The sequence below is a fragment of the Hevea brasiliensis genome, chromosome 6 (assembly GCF_030052815.1).
Source record: "Hevea brasiliensis isolate MT/VB/25A 57/8 chromosome 6, ASM3005281v1, whole genome shotgun sequence".
NCBI classification, from domain to species: domain Eukaryota; kingdom Viridiplantae; phylum Streptophyta; class Magnoliopsida; order Malpighiales; family Euphorbiaceae; genus Hevea; species Hevea brasiliensis.
Window position 1 is genome coordinate 75171698 of NC_079498.1, and position 14095 is coordinate 75185792.

The 14095-nt window shown below is 34.8% G+C and overlaps 1 protein-coding gene across 2 annotated transcripts; it reads left to right on the top strand.

Moving 5' to 3' along the window:
* The first annotated feature begins 2374 nt into the window (after window positions 1-2374).
* On the top strand, window positions 2375-7759 carry LOC110672195 (protein NLP2). 2 transcript variants are annotated; one of them, XM_021834909.2, is made up of 6 exons: window positions 2375-2595; window positions 3080-3139; window positions 3240-4192; window positions 4747-4794; window positions 4887-5892; window positions 6690-7759. In XM_021834909.2, exons 3-6 carry the CDS (start codon window positions 3284-3286, stop codon window positions 7550-7552), a joined length of 2826 nt encoding a protein of 941 aa, XP_021690601.2. In that variant the 5' UTR covers window positions 2375-2595; window positions 3080-3139; window positions 3240-3283; the 3' UTR covers window positions 7553-7759. The 2 variants fall into 2 exon arrangements, with proteins under 2 accessions (XP_021690601.2, XP_021690600.2); XM_021834908.2 differs by having other exon boundaries at window positions 3250-4192.
* The last annotated feature ends 6336 nt before the right edge of the window (window positions 7760-14095 follow it).

Sequence of the window (14095 nt, forward strand, 5' to 3'; positions counted from 1 at the left end):
ATAGTGTTGAGATTTTGAGATTGAGTTGAGATGTGTGTATAATGGAGTTCTTGATTTGAAAATTATATTGGAAGTGTCTTTTAAACAGGTTCAGAAAAAATATTTTTTCAATTTATAGCCGGCACTCTGCCGGATTTTCTATAAAATTTACAAAAAATTCAGATTAATATAAAAATGTTAAATAATTGAGTAAAAAGGAGTAAATTGAATTGAAATATGATTTGATGCTCTGACACACTGTGTGACATATTTTGCTCGACTACACTGTAGACAGGTAAGAGATGTCATAGGTTTTTATAATTAATATGAAACTTAATAATAAAATATAGATTTTTCTGTAATCGGCATATTATTGATTTCATGTTTTTTCTCTTAGTAATTTAATTATTAAAATTAAAAATAAATAATTACTTATTAAATTAATAAAATTAAAAGTTTTAATTAAATCATAAATCTATTAAAAAAAATTCATTTTTCTTCAATTATTACCCTAATTGAATAATTTTGCTTTATTATTTTATATTAAGAGATTATTTATATTGAATATACTGAATATTCTTATGGTCATTATTAAATTGAAATTATATTTTTGTTGTAAAAAATTTATTGAAATATTTTATTGGATCCCACCATAAATATGCCCTATTAAAAGAGTGGGAAGGGGGACCAGACAAAAACTAGAGTTGATTATCCTAAGGTTTAGCGTGGTTTCCTTGCCTAAAAGAATCTTGGGGTCAATGAATATATATATATATATATATATATATACACACACATATAAAGATTAGATTAAGAATCCTTGTCAGGTACTCTTACTTTGTGCACAATAATACTGAAGAAAAATTATTTTAATATCTTAAAATAGAGTAGATGAGACCTAACTTGGGTAATCAATATTAAAAACACATATAAATTCTTTTGGTATTTAATAAAATAAATGGACAAAAGGAGAGAATCCTTACAGCACAGCAAAAACACACTCACAAAAACATCAAACATTGCCTCATCTCTAATCTTTAAAAGTTTAAAGGAATTATTAAACAAAACTAAAAATGCATAATCTCTTCTCCCTAAAAAAAAAAAAATCGTTTTCTTTTATTTTCTTTTGGCACCCAAATAAATCTGTATATATATTCTATTTTTTTATATAAAAATAAAAGTAGATGAAAGATTTTATCTCAAATTTTACATTTTCTCAGTCTAATAAAATGATTAGATTTTATCAATTTATCCAAGACTAATTACTCATAAAATAAAATTTACTTTATAAAAAATAAAATTATGATAGAAATTTCTCTAAATAAATAGTGTTGAAATCATTTAAAGACCATAAGATTTTAAATTTAATTATTCATCAAAATTAAATTAATAAAAAATATTATTAATAATATTTTTAATGCAAATTCACTTACTAATTTATAAAAAATATTATTAATAATATTTTTAATTTAAATTCATTTACTAATTTAATTGATGAAATATATTAAAAAAAATTATTAATAAAATTTAAGACAAAATATTAAAAAAAGTATTCTAAAGCGCATTGATTTAATTTCTGGTATAATCATCCGAAAGTTGATTCCATTTGATTAACTAACCACGATTTAAAGAATAATGTTTAAAGGCATAAATTATTTGTCAATCAGAGTATTCTAGTTGTCTTCTTTAAGGGTTAAAAAGCAAAAAGTTTTAAATTTGAGCATTTCTATTTATTTATTACAAAATAATTATAATTAATTAATATTATAAATTAATTATAAATAAAAATATATCTATCTTGTCAAGTAACTCATGTGGAGTTTTACTAATATAACCAACTTTAAAATGCTAGGTGTGTGAATATTAATATCTATTAATAATCATGCTGACAAAATGGATGTTGGATCAAGTGAAAGGAATTCGATTTCCCTTAAATAAGAGGTTTCGGATTTGAGCCTTATAAAAAAGAGCTCATCTCTATATGAGTCTGGTAGTAACTCAACTTCAAAAATAATAAGAGCAAATGAGTCGTTAAATAATTAGGGGTTATAAACCAAAGATAATCATTTGAGGACACTAGAGTTATCACATATCTTTGAAGGAAAAAAAAAATCAAAAGTAGTTTTTTTTTTTTTTTTTTTTTTTTTTTTTTTTTTTTTTTAAGTTAATGGATTCATTCATGGGCAATAAAGGTAAAGTAACTAAGCCATCTTAATTTTTAAAAATAACTAAAATTGTATAATTTTGTGAGTCATACCTAAATTTTATTTTGTATACAAAATTTGATTTGTTACTATTATGGGTCCGCATTCTTTGTTTGCGGTGAAGAAGATTCGCCACGCGCAGACTTCAATATTGGAAATAAACCCGTCCCTTTGTAGAGCTGTGCCACAATAGAGTAGAATATAATTACTCTCACTGTTGGTAGCAAATGTCCTTGTAACGGATAGCTTTCCCTTTTATGTGGATGGGTCCTCACTCCTCATAAGGAAACAACCCCAAACTTCCACTAAACAAAAATGGTCGTTGATCATGCTCTGCTTCTTGTTGGGTCAGATTTAGATAGCTTTCATTGAGCCATAGTCCACAGCTTTATCCTTTTGCAAGAGCTTCAGAGTGAGTTTTACTACTTGCTTTCTTTCTGTTTCTATTATTATTATTATTATTATTGTTTCCTCTTCTTCTACATGTTTTGTACTGTAAATTCGGCGTTGCTTAGAAGCTATGGGAAATGGGTTGTTGCTGTTTTTCTTTTTTTTTTTTTTTTCTCTCCTTGTCAGGTTAGTTTTGTTGTTTGTTACTTTCTGTGTTCAACGTTTGAGAGTTGATCCCCACTGTAGAATTGATGAATTGCTTAGGTGTTTTGAAGTTAAGTTGGTTTTTGAAATAGTTTCTTAATAATCCAAATTTTGCTGCTGGTAATTTTGTAAACTTTTCCTGTTGTTGGGATTGTAAAACTCTTTGTTGGGTCAACCACAAGTTATTTGATGTGTAATATTGTAATCAAGATCTTCCTTATGTATGCTGAATTAGCTTGTATTAGTTGTGAATGAAACTATGTCAGTAGGTTTCTTCCTCTGAAATGCATTTCTGATTGCAGTTAACGAAAACAAATTTTGTCGACGATGTTTCCCCTAGCCGGGCCATATTGGATTTTCAGGTACAAGCATTAACAATCCTTCCTGGAAGTTCCTCTGTTTGTTTTATATTTTGCTCTTCCTTTTTTGTTTCGATCGGATCATGATAAAGTCTACTTTTAGGATTTAATAGGTTTTGTTACATGCAAATTTGAAGCAAATTCAGTATGGATGATGGTTCCTTTAAACCTGATTCTGTCTCTGGGAGCTTCTCGGGCACTGCCATGGATTTGGATTTCATAGATGAACTCTTGTATGATGGATGCTGGTTGGAGAGTACTGATGGATTAAAAATTTCACAGCCAGGCCTGTCATCCTCTACTGTTCCAAATGACTCTTCACAGTATTTTCCTTTTGTGGAGTCCAACAGTAGTCTTTTGAGTGCAAACCTTAATCAGCAAATCCACCGAGAAGCAACGAAAAATAACTTTCCTGAAAACCCACCTCTTAGTATTCCCAAAGTGGAACAAATTGCTGACAATGAATCTCAAAACCAGAATTCTGTCAAGATTACAACATCTTCAGTATCTGAAGGTTTGCTGAAGGAAGGAAGTGAATTGGGCACAAGCTTGTGGATTGGACCAAGGGCAGATCCTGGACCATCTTCTTCCGTAGAAAAGAGATTAATGCATGCTATTGGACAGTTGAAAGAATGCACAAAAGATAGGGAAGTCCTTGTTCAGATATGGGTGCCGACAAAGAAAGAAGGCAAGCATGTCCTTACAACTATTGACCAGCCATGCTTCCTTAGTCTAAAGTGTGAAAGTCTTGCAAGTTATAGAAATGTTTCAGAAAGTTATCATTTCCCATTGGAGGGGAATTCAAAAGAGTCACTTGGTTTGCCTGGTCGGGTTTTCTTGGGAAAATTGCCTGAGTCGACTCCAGACGTTCGCTTCTTCAGAAATGATGAATACCCACGTAGAAATTATGCAAAGCGATATAACATTAGTGGGTCTCTTGCAGTTCCAATCTTTGAAAGAGGTACTGGGACTTGCTTGGGGGTTGTTGAGGTTGTAACAACCTCCCAATATATTAATTATCGTCCAGAGCTAGAAACTATCTGCAAAGCTCTTGAGGTCTCTTCTTAATCTTCCTCTTCCTCTCATGTATCTTTAAAAAAAAAAAAGCACTACCATTGGATGGGAGCTATAAACATTAATCTTGATGGAAGAACAATGGAACTAAGACATATTAATACTTGCTCTGATCTGTAAGTCTGCAAAATGTACAAATTTCACTTCAAGTATCTGAGCATTTTTCTCATGAAAAACACCATGGCAGCTTCCTCGGTCAATCTTAGTTTGAGCATGTACTCCTCTCCATTGTAATTATACATGTGATGATTTGCCTGGACAGTAGAAGTGACACTAGGCTTCATCCTTTGTGTTTCTCAGTATTCTGCTATTTTTTGTTTGCCAAAATTTTCCTTTATTTGGTTGTTATTGGTTACTATTACTGCTTTCTTCAATGCCTTTCTTATTCGCTATGCATTGACTTTTCATGTTTTTTAAATAACCTTAGAAAATGAACATTTCAAAAGTACCAATGGTTATTACTTTATTTGTAATATGAATCATCAGACCATCATACTTTAATGGATAATTTAGTCTAATACTATATTTATTTCCAGGCTGTTGATCTAAGGAGTTCTCAAGACTTCTGCCCTCCAAGTGTAAAGGTAAGTGGATGATATCTCACAAAACAAGAAGTGTATTATCTCAACTTTTATGATTTGTTACTAGGATTACAGTTGTTCTTCCTTCTTCACAGGCTTGTAAAGAGTTTTGCCAAGCAGCAGTTCCAGAAATATCAGAGATTTTGGGATCTGTATGCAAAACACATAAGTTACCTTTAGCTCTGACGTGGGCCCCATGTTTTCAGCAAGGGAAAGGCGGATGTCGACATTTTGATGAAAATTTTGCTAATTGTATTTCAACTGTGGATTCTGCTTGCTTTGTAGATGATAGAGAATTTTTAGTATTCCATGTGGCATGCTCTGAGCAGTTCCTTTCTCTAGGTCAAGGAATTGTTGGGAAAGCTTTTGTGACAAACAAACAGTGTTTTGCAAGTGATATAACTGCCTTTTCCAAGACAGATTATCCTCTATCTCACCATGCTAAGGTGCTTGGTTTGGATGCTGCTGTTGCAATTCCTTTGCGAAGCACCAATGATGGATCAACTGATTTTGTATTGGAGCTATTCTTGCCAAAAGACTGCCGAGATACTGAAGAACAAAAGCGGTTGCAGGACTTGTTGCCCATTGCCATACAACAAGCTTGTTGGAGTTTACAAGTTATCATGGACAAGGAGCCAGAGGAAGATATCAACTGGCAAATGGCTATTGCTTCAGATGAAAGACATAATAAAAAAGAAAGTCATATGTTTGTGTCTTCTTCATTTAACGAATCTTATCCAGAAAGGTCATCCTGGATTGCCCAGATGTTGGAGGCTCAGCAGAAGGGTAAAAGTCTCTGTGTTTCATCGGACAGTCCAAAAGGACCAAAAGAAGAGTTTAAGGTAGCAACTCATTGGGATGACACTCTAGAGAAATTATACCAAAAGCAGGTTTTTGCAGAATCTGGACAACTTCAGCAAAATTCTGGACACAAAGATAGTACTGAGGGTGGCATCAATTCTTCTTTTGCTGGCCAGCAGTCATCAGGCAGCAGAAAGGTAGGTGAGAAGAGACGGACCAAGACAGAGAAGACAATCAGCTTGGAAGTTCTTCGACAGTACTTTGCAGGGAGCCTTAAGGATGCTGCTAAGAGTATTGGCGGTAGGAGAATATTTATCACAATTGGAAATCAAATATTCTTTCAATCTTTTGCGGTTGACTAAATATTACGTTGCAACTAATTGGAGACTAATAATATTTATTGATCAAATCAAAGCCATTCTTAACTGACGTTATCTTAGATTTTATTGGAGCCTCCATAATGTAATCCTGTAAAAGCTTGAATGTGGCTGAGGATTCCATGAACTATAAGGCATCTTTGGAAAGTTTTACTTGTTAAAAGAGATTTCTATAGTTTCAATTGATGTGTAGTGTAGATTGTTCATTTTGTGTTAAGAGGCAATTGGGACACATTACAACAGTTTTGTGCATTCCTTCTAAAGTGATAGGAGGAAAAAAGAATGCATCTAGATAGTAATTCTGAAATTATGTATTCCTTTCTGAAATGCAAGTCGTTTATTCTTTATTTTTTTTTCTTTGCAATAATTCTTGAATTTATTACCAAAAACTTTACTTCTTCAACTGGATTATCATAAAAGTTTTTCACAACATTGTGATGAGGCTTCCCTAGAACCTTGTTTTGATTTTTGGTAACTGTCTTGGGACTAATCGTTCCACTTACAGCAATTTTGGTTTCTTGCTTTCATCATAAGATACACTGATTTCTTCATTTATGTTGTGTGCCTTTATTTAAACAATCTTTATCTTTGTTTTAGGAAATTGAGCATGTGCATCCTTAACATCTATTAGCTTGAACCGTGCTTTTTTTTTTTTTTTTTATATATATATATATAGAAATATGTTATAGCTTGTTACTCATCAGTTTGTTCTTATTGCAGTGTGCCCCACCACTTTGAAAAGGATATGCAGGCAACACGGTATCACCCGTTGGCCTTCTCGAAAGATTAAGAAGGTTGGCCACTCATTAAAGAAACTCCAACTTGTGATCGATTCCGTCCAAGGTGCTGAAGGAGCCATTCAGATTGGTTCCTTTTATGCAACTTTTCCAGAATTGACCTCTCCAAGTTTTTGCAGAAATGATCCTTTCCCATCGTTAAAGATGAATGACAATCTGGAGCCTTTAAACCCTCAACCTGAGGTTGGCATATCCAATGCTGTAGCCGCTGCTTCAAAATCCCCTTCCTCATCATGTAGTCAAAGCTCTGGATCAAGCATCTCTTGTTCAACAAGAACAAAGGAGCATGCAATCACCAACATTGCTTTGAATGCTGAAGATGCCTTAGCAATAAAAGACTTGGGAGGTGTTCTCAAAAGAACACGTAGTGATGCAGAACTACATGCCTTGTATCGTGAGGAACCCAAGCCTCTTGCTAGATCTCAAAGCCATAAAATACTGGGAGATGGTCCAAGTCTTGATCAGATTCTTCTCCCCTTCACAAAAAGAAGGGGCAAGAGTTTACGAGAAAGTGGTGCTTTTAGAGTTAAAGCCAACTTTGGAGAAGACAAAGTCCGGTTCAGCCTGCAACCAAGTTGGGGTTTCAAGGAATTGCAGCAAGAACTTGCAAAGCGATTCAATATAAACGATGTCTGCAGAATTGATCTTAAGTATTTGGATGATGATCATGAATGGGTTCTTCTGACTTGTGATGCTGATCTTGAGGAGTGTAAAGACATTTATAGATTGTCTCAGAGCCACACGATCAAATTATCTGTACAAAAAGCTTCGCAGAACCTTCGGTAGTTGCAGTGGGGATTAAGAGGCAACTTCATATTTGATGAATCTTGGCTTGATGTTATAGGGGCTAGCAACTTGTGAAATGGGAGGAGATTCCAACTAGGAATCTTTTCAGTTTATTGTTCATAAAACAGCTATTGAATCTTGTTCTATAGTTCAGTGGCTATTTAGATGGAAATAAAGATATGAATATGGGAATCATTGGTTCAGAAATCATTGGTTTAGAGGAGGTCCAATGGCTGCATATAAATCCTGTAATTAGATCAGTAGCCCTGGACTTTTATTTAGTGGATAGATGGTTTGATGCTTTACTTTTGTATGATATATGAGTATTTGGTCGGGGGTTAGATGGTTTAAAACTGAAACGAACTGTGTAGCCATATTTTATATGGAAGCAAGTTTTGATTTGCTAATTTTTGTAAGGGCTAATTATATTTTTTTAAACATTCTATTGATTTTAGTTTAAATTATTTAATGGAAATGCACATTTAAAATTTGCCAAACCAACTTAATACGGTCAAAAAAAAATTCTATTATTTTTAAATACTAACAATAATAAATATTATTTTCTTAACATTTTTCTTTTAGAAAACTATTTTTTTATTTATCCATTACGAGAAAAAAAATTGCTAGGAAAAATTAATGTAATTATTTTGTGGAAAAAATACAAAATATTTTATGTTTACTAGCATCAACATTAACATATGTTGTATTTTTCTAATTGATATATGTACATTTTTTTCCTCCTTATGAAATTAGAAAAATTACTACAAATATAAACAGATGAAAATTTTCGATTGGATCTATCAAATTTGATTGGAATTATTTCATTTAACGTTATTTATCCACAGATAATCTCATAAAATCAAAAATTAACTTAATTCATATAACTCGATTCAAAACTGATTTGTTTTAAATTGACTCATTTAACTATGAATTTTGACATATAATTTACAAATTGATCTAAAATCCTTTTAGCATAACGGCTTAAAGAGTAATCTAAATTAATTTATAATTTCAAAATAATTCGAATTCGAGTAAGTAAAATCTAAATCACCAAATTCAATTCATTTGTCACTTCTAATTAAAATTAATAAAATTTAAAAAAAATGCAGAGTTCACTATTAGCCTTTTTGTAATAGTAACTTTTGTTTTTAAAATCAAACTTAGAATTACATAATTTAATTTGAAAGTCATATTTCGATTTCAACATTTCCAAAATGCTTTAATAAATAATCAATGAATGACAAGTGTTTTACGATGTATGTATCCTATGTTAATGAAAACCTAATAAGCCAATCTCCCAATATGTCATTATTTTTAAGTAAAATATGTAAATTCACCCTTAACATTTATCAAAATGATTATTGGCATACTAACCTTTGCTTTTATCCCATCATGCACCTCAACTTTTATATTTTGACATTATCAAATCTCTTATTGTCCTGGTCAGTAATGTGTGTGAAGGAACACTTTGTTGAGTGAAGAGTGAAAAGAAAAATGATGACATGGCATTATCAAAATAAAAAACCAATAGTTAAAATTTTCCACCTTTTCCTATATCTTCTCTCTTAGGGATTTAAAATCCCTTCATTACTATTACAAAGAACATTAATCTCTCCCTCTCATCTACCTATTCTTCTTTTTAGAATAATCTTCCTTTACGTCCATTCTCCCTTTAAGTTCATTTAAGAGAAATCGCCCAGAAACAACAATCCCCCATGATTAGTTATAAATTTGCACTAAGAAATAAAATTCACATGATGGTACTTGGGAGTTTGCTATACAATTGTTTGCCATTGTGGGTAGAGCTAGCAATTTGTGTTTATGGGTCATAGACAAGTTGTATCTACATTTATGCATAACATAAATATGTCTAATATGAACCTAACCCGGCTAACAAATCGGGTCAAAATGTTCAACATTTATACAAATTTGTTTATGACACAAGTTAAATGATAAGATCCCCATAACCCATTTAGATAAATTAGTCATTATAAGTTTTACATGACATAACATGTTTAATTTGTTTAAATAACTTGTTAAGACACCACAGTAATCAACATCATCCAAATATTCAAATATCATAATTATTCAAACACAACAAATTTTTAAATTTGTCAATGTGATAATCACTAATCATTGTTTTTCATAATTATAGTTTTCCATGAAGCCCTCATACCTTAAACCTATAAAGCAAATTGAAAAGAGAATACAAAACTAAATAAATGGATCATTGGTAAATAAATAGACAATTATACATTTTTTTATGCGTCTTATTGGGCTACGCAGGTTAACCCCATTAAAAACCTAGTTTTACCATGTCATAAACAAATTGATTTGTTCATGGCCTGAAGTCATTTATCCTAAACCTAAACTCGTTTAATTACATGTCAAGTTGTGTTGTGCAAATAGATCATGTTGACAATTGCTAGCTGTAATTGTAGGGAAACGAGCATTTTGAAGCATTTATGGACAAATACGAATACAGGGAAGAGACAAGTGATTATGGAATTGTTAACAAAAGAGAAGATTTATAAAGCCAAAACCAACATGGCTAAAGAGAAGTGATAAAGTAGAGGTGTTTTTGTTTTTCTTTGCTCATTATTGGTTTCCTATAATGCTATTTATCTACAAAACATTAGCAAGAAAGTATAAAGTAAAGATGCTTAGCTAGTCAATAAAGGGATGTGCTTACTTTTTCTTTGTGAGGAATAGGAATAGTTAATGCCATCTTGATGGAATCTAGGAATGCTATTTATTGGTTGAGTTCAATTGTATGACGTAAATTATGCAACTATATTTTGTTTAGGGTTACACATTCTTATAGTTTAACCTTGACTGATGAAGTATAATCATGATTTACTTTCATTTTGGTGTTTATTGGTAAAGTGAATATATAAAATCATAAACACATAAACTGCCCATGCCATTCATTTCCTTCAACTAAATTACAATGTCCATATTGCAAAACAACATTTTGATAAACAAAAAGCATCAATTATTTAATTAAGCAATATTTTCCTTTACCAAAAATATCACAAGTCAGCTTTCAAATAAACATAAGCATATAGTTCAGAAAATGCCCTCTGGCTCTATGTTTAGTGGCAATATGCGACAACACATGTACTCATATGCACTTTATGCATTAACTCTATTTTTTATCATATTTCCTCTCACATTGTTGGCTTGTGTGACTTAGGTTGATTAGGCTGTTTGGTCCATGTAAGCTTTTGCTTATTGTTATTGTAATTGTAATTGCCTTATAGTAAAAACAACTTTGCCATTCCATTTAAGCCATTTGGGTTTAAAATCCAAGTCCCCTATAGGTTCAGAAGCTTTTTTAATATGTACTAGTGTGCTAATAACCCTCTCCATGTAACGATTGGGAACCAGCCATTAGAGGAATTGTCCGCTTTGGCCATGAGCCTCACGGTTTTGTCCCATAGGTGGAATGGAGCACTTCCCAGGAGGTCACCCATCCCAGGATTGCTCTCAAACGAGCACGTTTAACCCTGGAGTTCTTCCAACTCTCCAGGCCATTCCACCAAAAGGCGCCTCTAGTGATTAGTTCCCCCATCTTATATATCATTACCTTTGAGCCCAAGACCATCTCCGTGCTTTGCCGATGTGGGATTTGCCTAAGGGATCATCCTTTCACAGGACCTTTTTCCCCCCCTTTCGGGACTCAGCGTCCTCGCTGAGGTTTGCCCCACATCGCCCAAGAGGACACGCGGCGCTCGATACCCATTGTAACGATCGGGAACCAGCCACTAGAGGAATTGTCCGCTTTGGCCATAAGCCTCACGGTTTTGTCCCATAGGTGGAATGGAGAACTTCCCAGGAGGTCACCCATCCTAGGATTTCTCTCAAACGAGCACGTTTAACCCTGGAGTTCTTCCAACTCTCCAGGCCGTTCCACCAAAAGGCGCCTCTAGTGATTAGTTCCCCCATCTTATATATCATTACTTTTGAGCCCAAGACCATCTCCGTGCTTTGCCGATGTGGGATTTGCCTAAGGGATCAACCTAGCACATGTGGTGGATACTAGGCAGGCTAAGCCAAACCTGAGTGACATACCCACAGTGAGAGACTTCCCAGAGGTATTTCCTGAAGAGTTGCCTGGTTTGCCACTAGAAAGGGAAGTCGAATTTGCCATTGAGACAACTGTAGATCTGACACCCATTTCCATTGCTCCTTATAGGATGGCACCCATCGAGTTGAGGAGTTGAAAACTTCGGTTGCAAGAGTTGCTTGATAAGGGGTTCATACGCCCAATGTGTCACCGTGGGGAGCTCGGTCTTTGTTTGTGAAAAAGAAGGATGGGACTTTGAGACTATGCATCGATTCAGCAGTTAAACAAAGTGGTATGAAGAACAAATATCAGTTGCCTAGAATTGACGATCTGTTTGATCAGTTGAAGGGAGCAGGAGTATTTTCCAAGATTGATCTCAGATCAGGGTATCATCAGTTGAGGGTGAAGGATGCAGATGTGCCAAAGACTGCATTCAGGACCCGATATGGGCATTATGAGTTTCTAGTGATGCCCTTTGGCCTAACAAATGCACCAGCGCACATTATGGACCTTATAAACCGTCTCTTCCATCCACACTTAGATCGGTTCGTAGTGGTCTTTATTGATGATATTTTGGTGTATTCCAAGACCGAGGAAGAACATGATGAGCATTTGAGGATTGTTACGCAAACCACGAAAGAAAAGAAGTTGTATGCTAAGTTGTCCAAGTGTGACTTTTGGTGAATGAAATTGCATTCCTTGGACACATAGTGTCGGTGATGGGATTAGGTGGATCCCAAGAAAATAGAAGCGATGATGGAATGGAAGCCTCCCGAAACACAACCGAGGTCGAAGCTTCTTGGGGCTAGTGGGTATTCTGAAGATTTGTGAAGGATTTTCCCTAATATTTGCTCCAATGACCAAGTTGTTACACAAGAATGTCGATTGTTGGAATGACAAGTGCAGACCAGTTTGAGAAGTTAAAGGCTATGTTGACAGAGGCACCAGTGTTAACACACCGGTGTCGTGGGAAGGATTTTGTGGTTTCTGGTGATGCCTCTCATAATGGGTTAGGGTGTGTGTTGATGCAAGAGGGGAAAGTGATCGCCTATGCTTCCGCACGGCTAAGGCCACATGAGCAGAACTACCCTACCCATGATCTAGAGCTTGCGGCAATTATCTTATGCTTGAAAATATGGAGGCATTATTTGTATGGTGAAAAGTGCTACGTTTACACAGACCACAAGAGCCTAAAATATTTGCCAACCCAGAAGGAGCTCAACCTTAGACAGAGGCGATGGATTGAGTTCCTGAAGGATTATGACTGTGTAATTGACTACCATCCTGGGAAGGCAAATGTAGTTGCTGATGCTTTGAGCAGAAAATCCATGACAGCATTGAGATCATTGAATGCCCATCTATCTTTGATTCGAGATGGAGCTATTTTGGCTGAGTTGCAAGTGAGGCCAAACCTGCTACAGCAGATACTAGATGGGCAAAAGACAGATGAAAAGTTACTGGCTATTATGAGCAAGATCTCAGAGGGAAAAACAACTGACTATGGGGTGAAAGCAGATGGGTGTCTGTACTACAAAGGAAGACTGTGTGTACCAGATGATGGGGAATTGAAAGCTAGTATTCTAAAAGAGGCACACACTAGTGTATATGCTATGCACCCAGGAAGTACAAAGATGTATCACGACCTGAAGCTTCAGTATTGGTGGCCTGGTATGAAGAGAGATATCGGTGACTATGTGACTAAATGCTTGACATGTCAGCAAGTCAAGGCAGAACATCAAGTTCCATCAGGATTGCTACAGCCTATACGCATACCTGAATGGAAATGGGATCGGGTCACCATGGATTTTGTAAGTGGTCTGCCTCTCACCCAGAGGAAACATGATGCAGCATGGGTAATAGTGGATAGATTGACAAAGTCAGCACACTTTCTGCCAGTTAGGACTGACTACTCACTAGAGAGGTTAGCAGAATTGTATATCAGTGAGATAGTTAGACTGCATGGAATCCCACTTTCCATTATATCTGATCGAGACCCAAGGTTTACATCGAGATTTTGGAAGAAATTGCATGAATCCTTGGGTACACAACTCCATTTCAGCACAGCTTTCCATCCTCAGACGGATGGGCAATCAGAAAGAGTAATCCAGGTAAACAATTGAAACCCACGAAATTGATACAAATATTGAATTGAAATGATAACAATAACATGAAATATTTGTCAGGTCCTTGAGGATATGCTGAGGAGTTGTGTCATTGAGTTTGAGGGAAGTTGGGATAGATACCTCCCACTGGCAGAATTCGCATACAACAATAGCTATCAAGCTAGCATCCACATGGCCCCATATGAAGCACTGTATGGGAGAAAATGTAGAACTCCAGGTGTCTTTGGACTGAATTGGGCGAAGACAAGCGGTAGGGCGGACACAGTGAAACAGATCGAGGACAAGGTAAAATTGATCAAAGCTAATCGAAGGTTGCCTCGGCATGCATGTAAATCTTATGCCGACCTGAAG

Coding starts and splice junctions, on each gene's coding strand:
- LOC110672195 (XM_021834909.2), top strand. CDS start 3,284: ATGGATGATGGTTCCTTTAAACCTGATTCTGTCTCTGGGAGCTTCTCG. Junction 4,193..4,746: donor CTATCTGCAAAGCTCTTGAG/GTCTCTTCTTAA, acceptor ATTTATTTCCAG/GCTGTTGATCTAAGGAGTTC. Junction 4,795..4,886: donor TCTGCCCTCCAAGTGTAAAG/GTAAGTGGATGA, acceptor CCTTCTTCACAG/GCTTGTAAAGAGTTTTGCCA.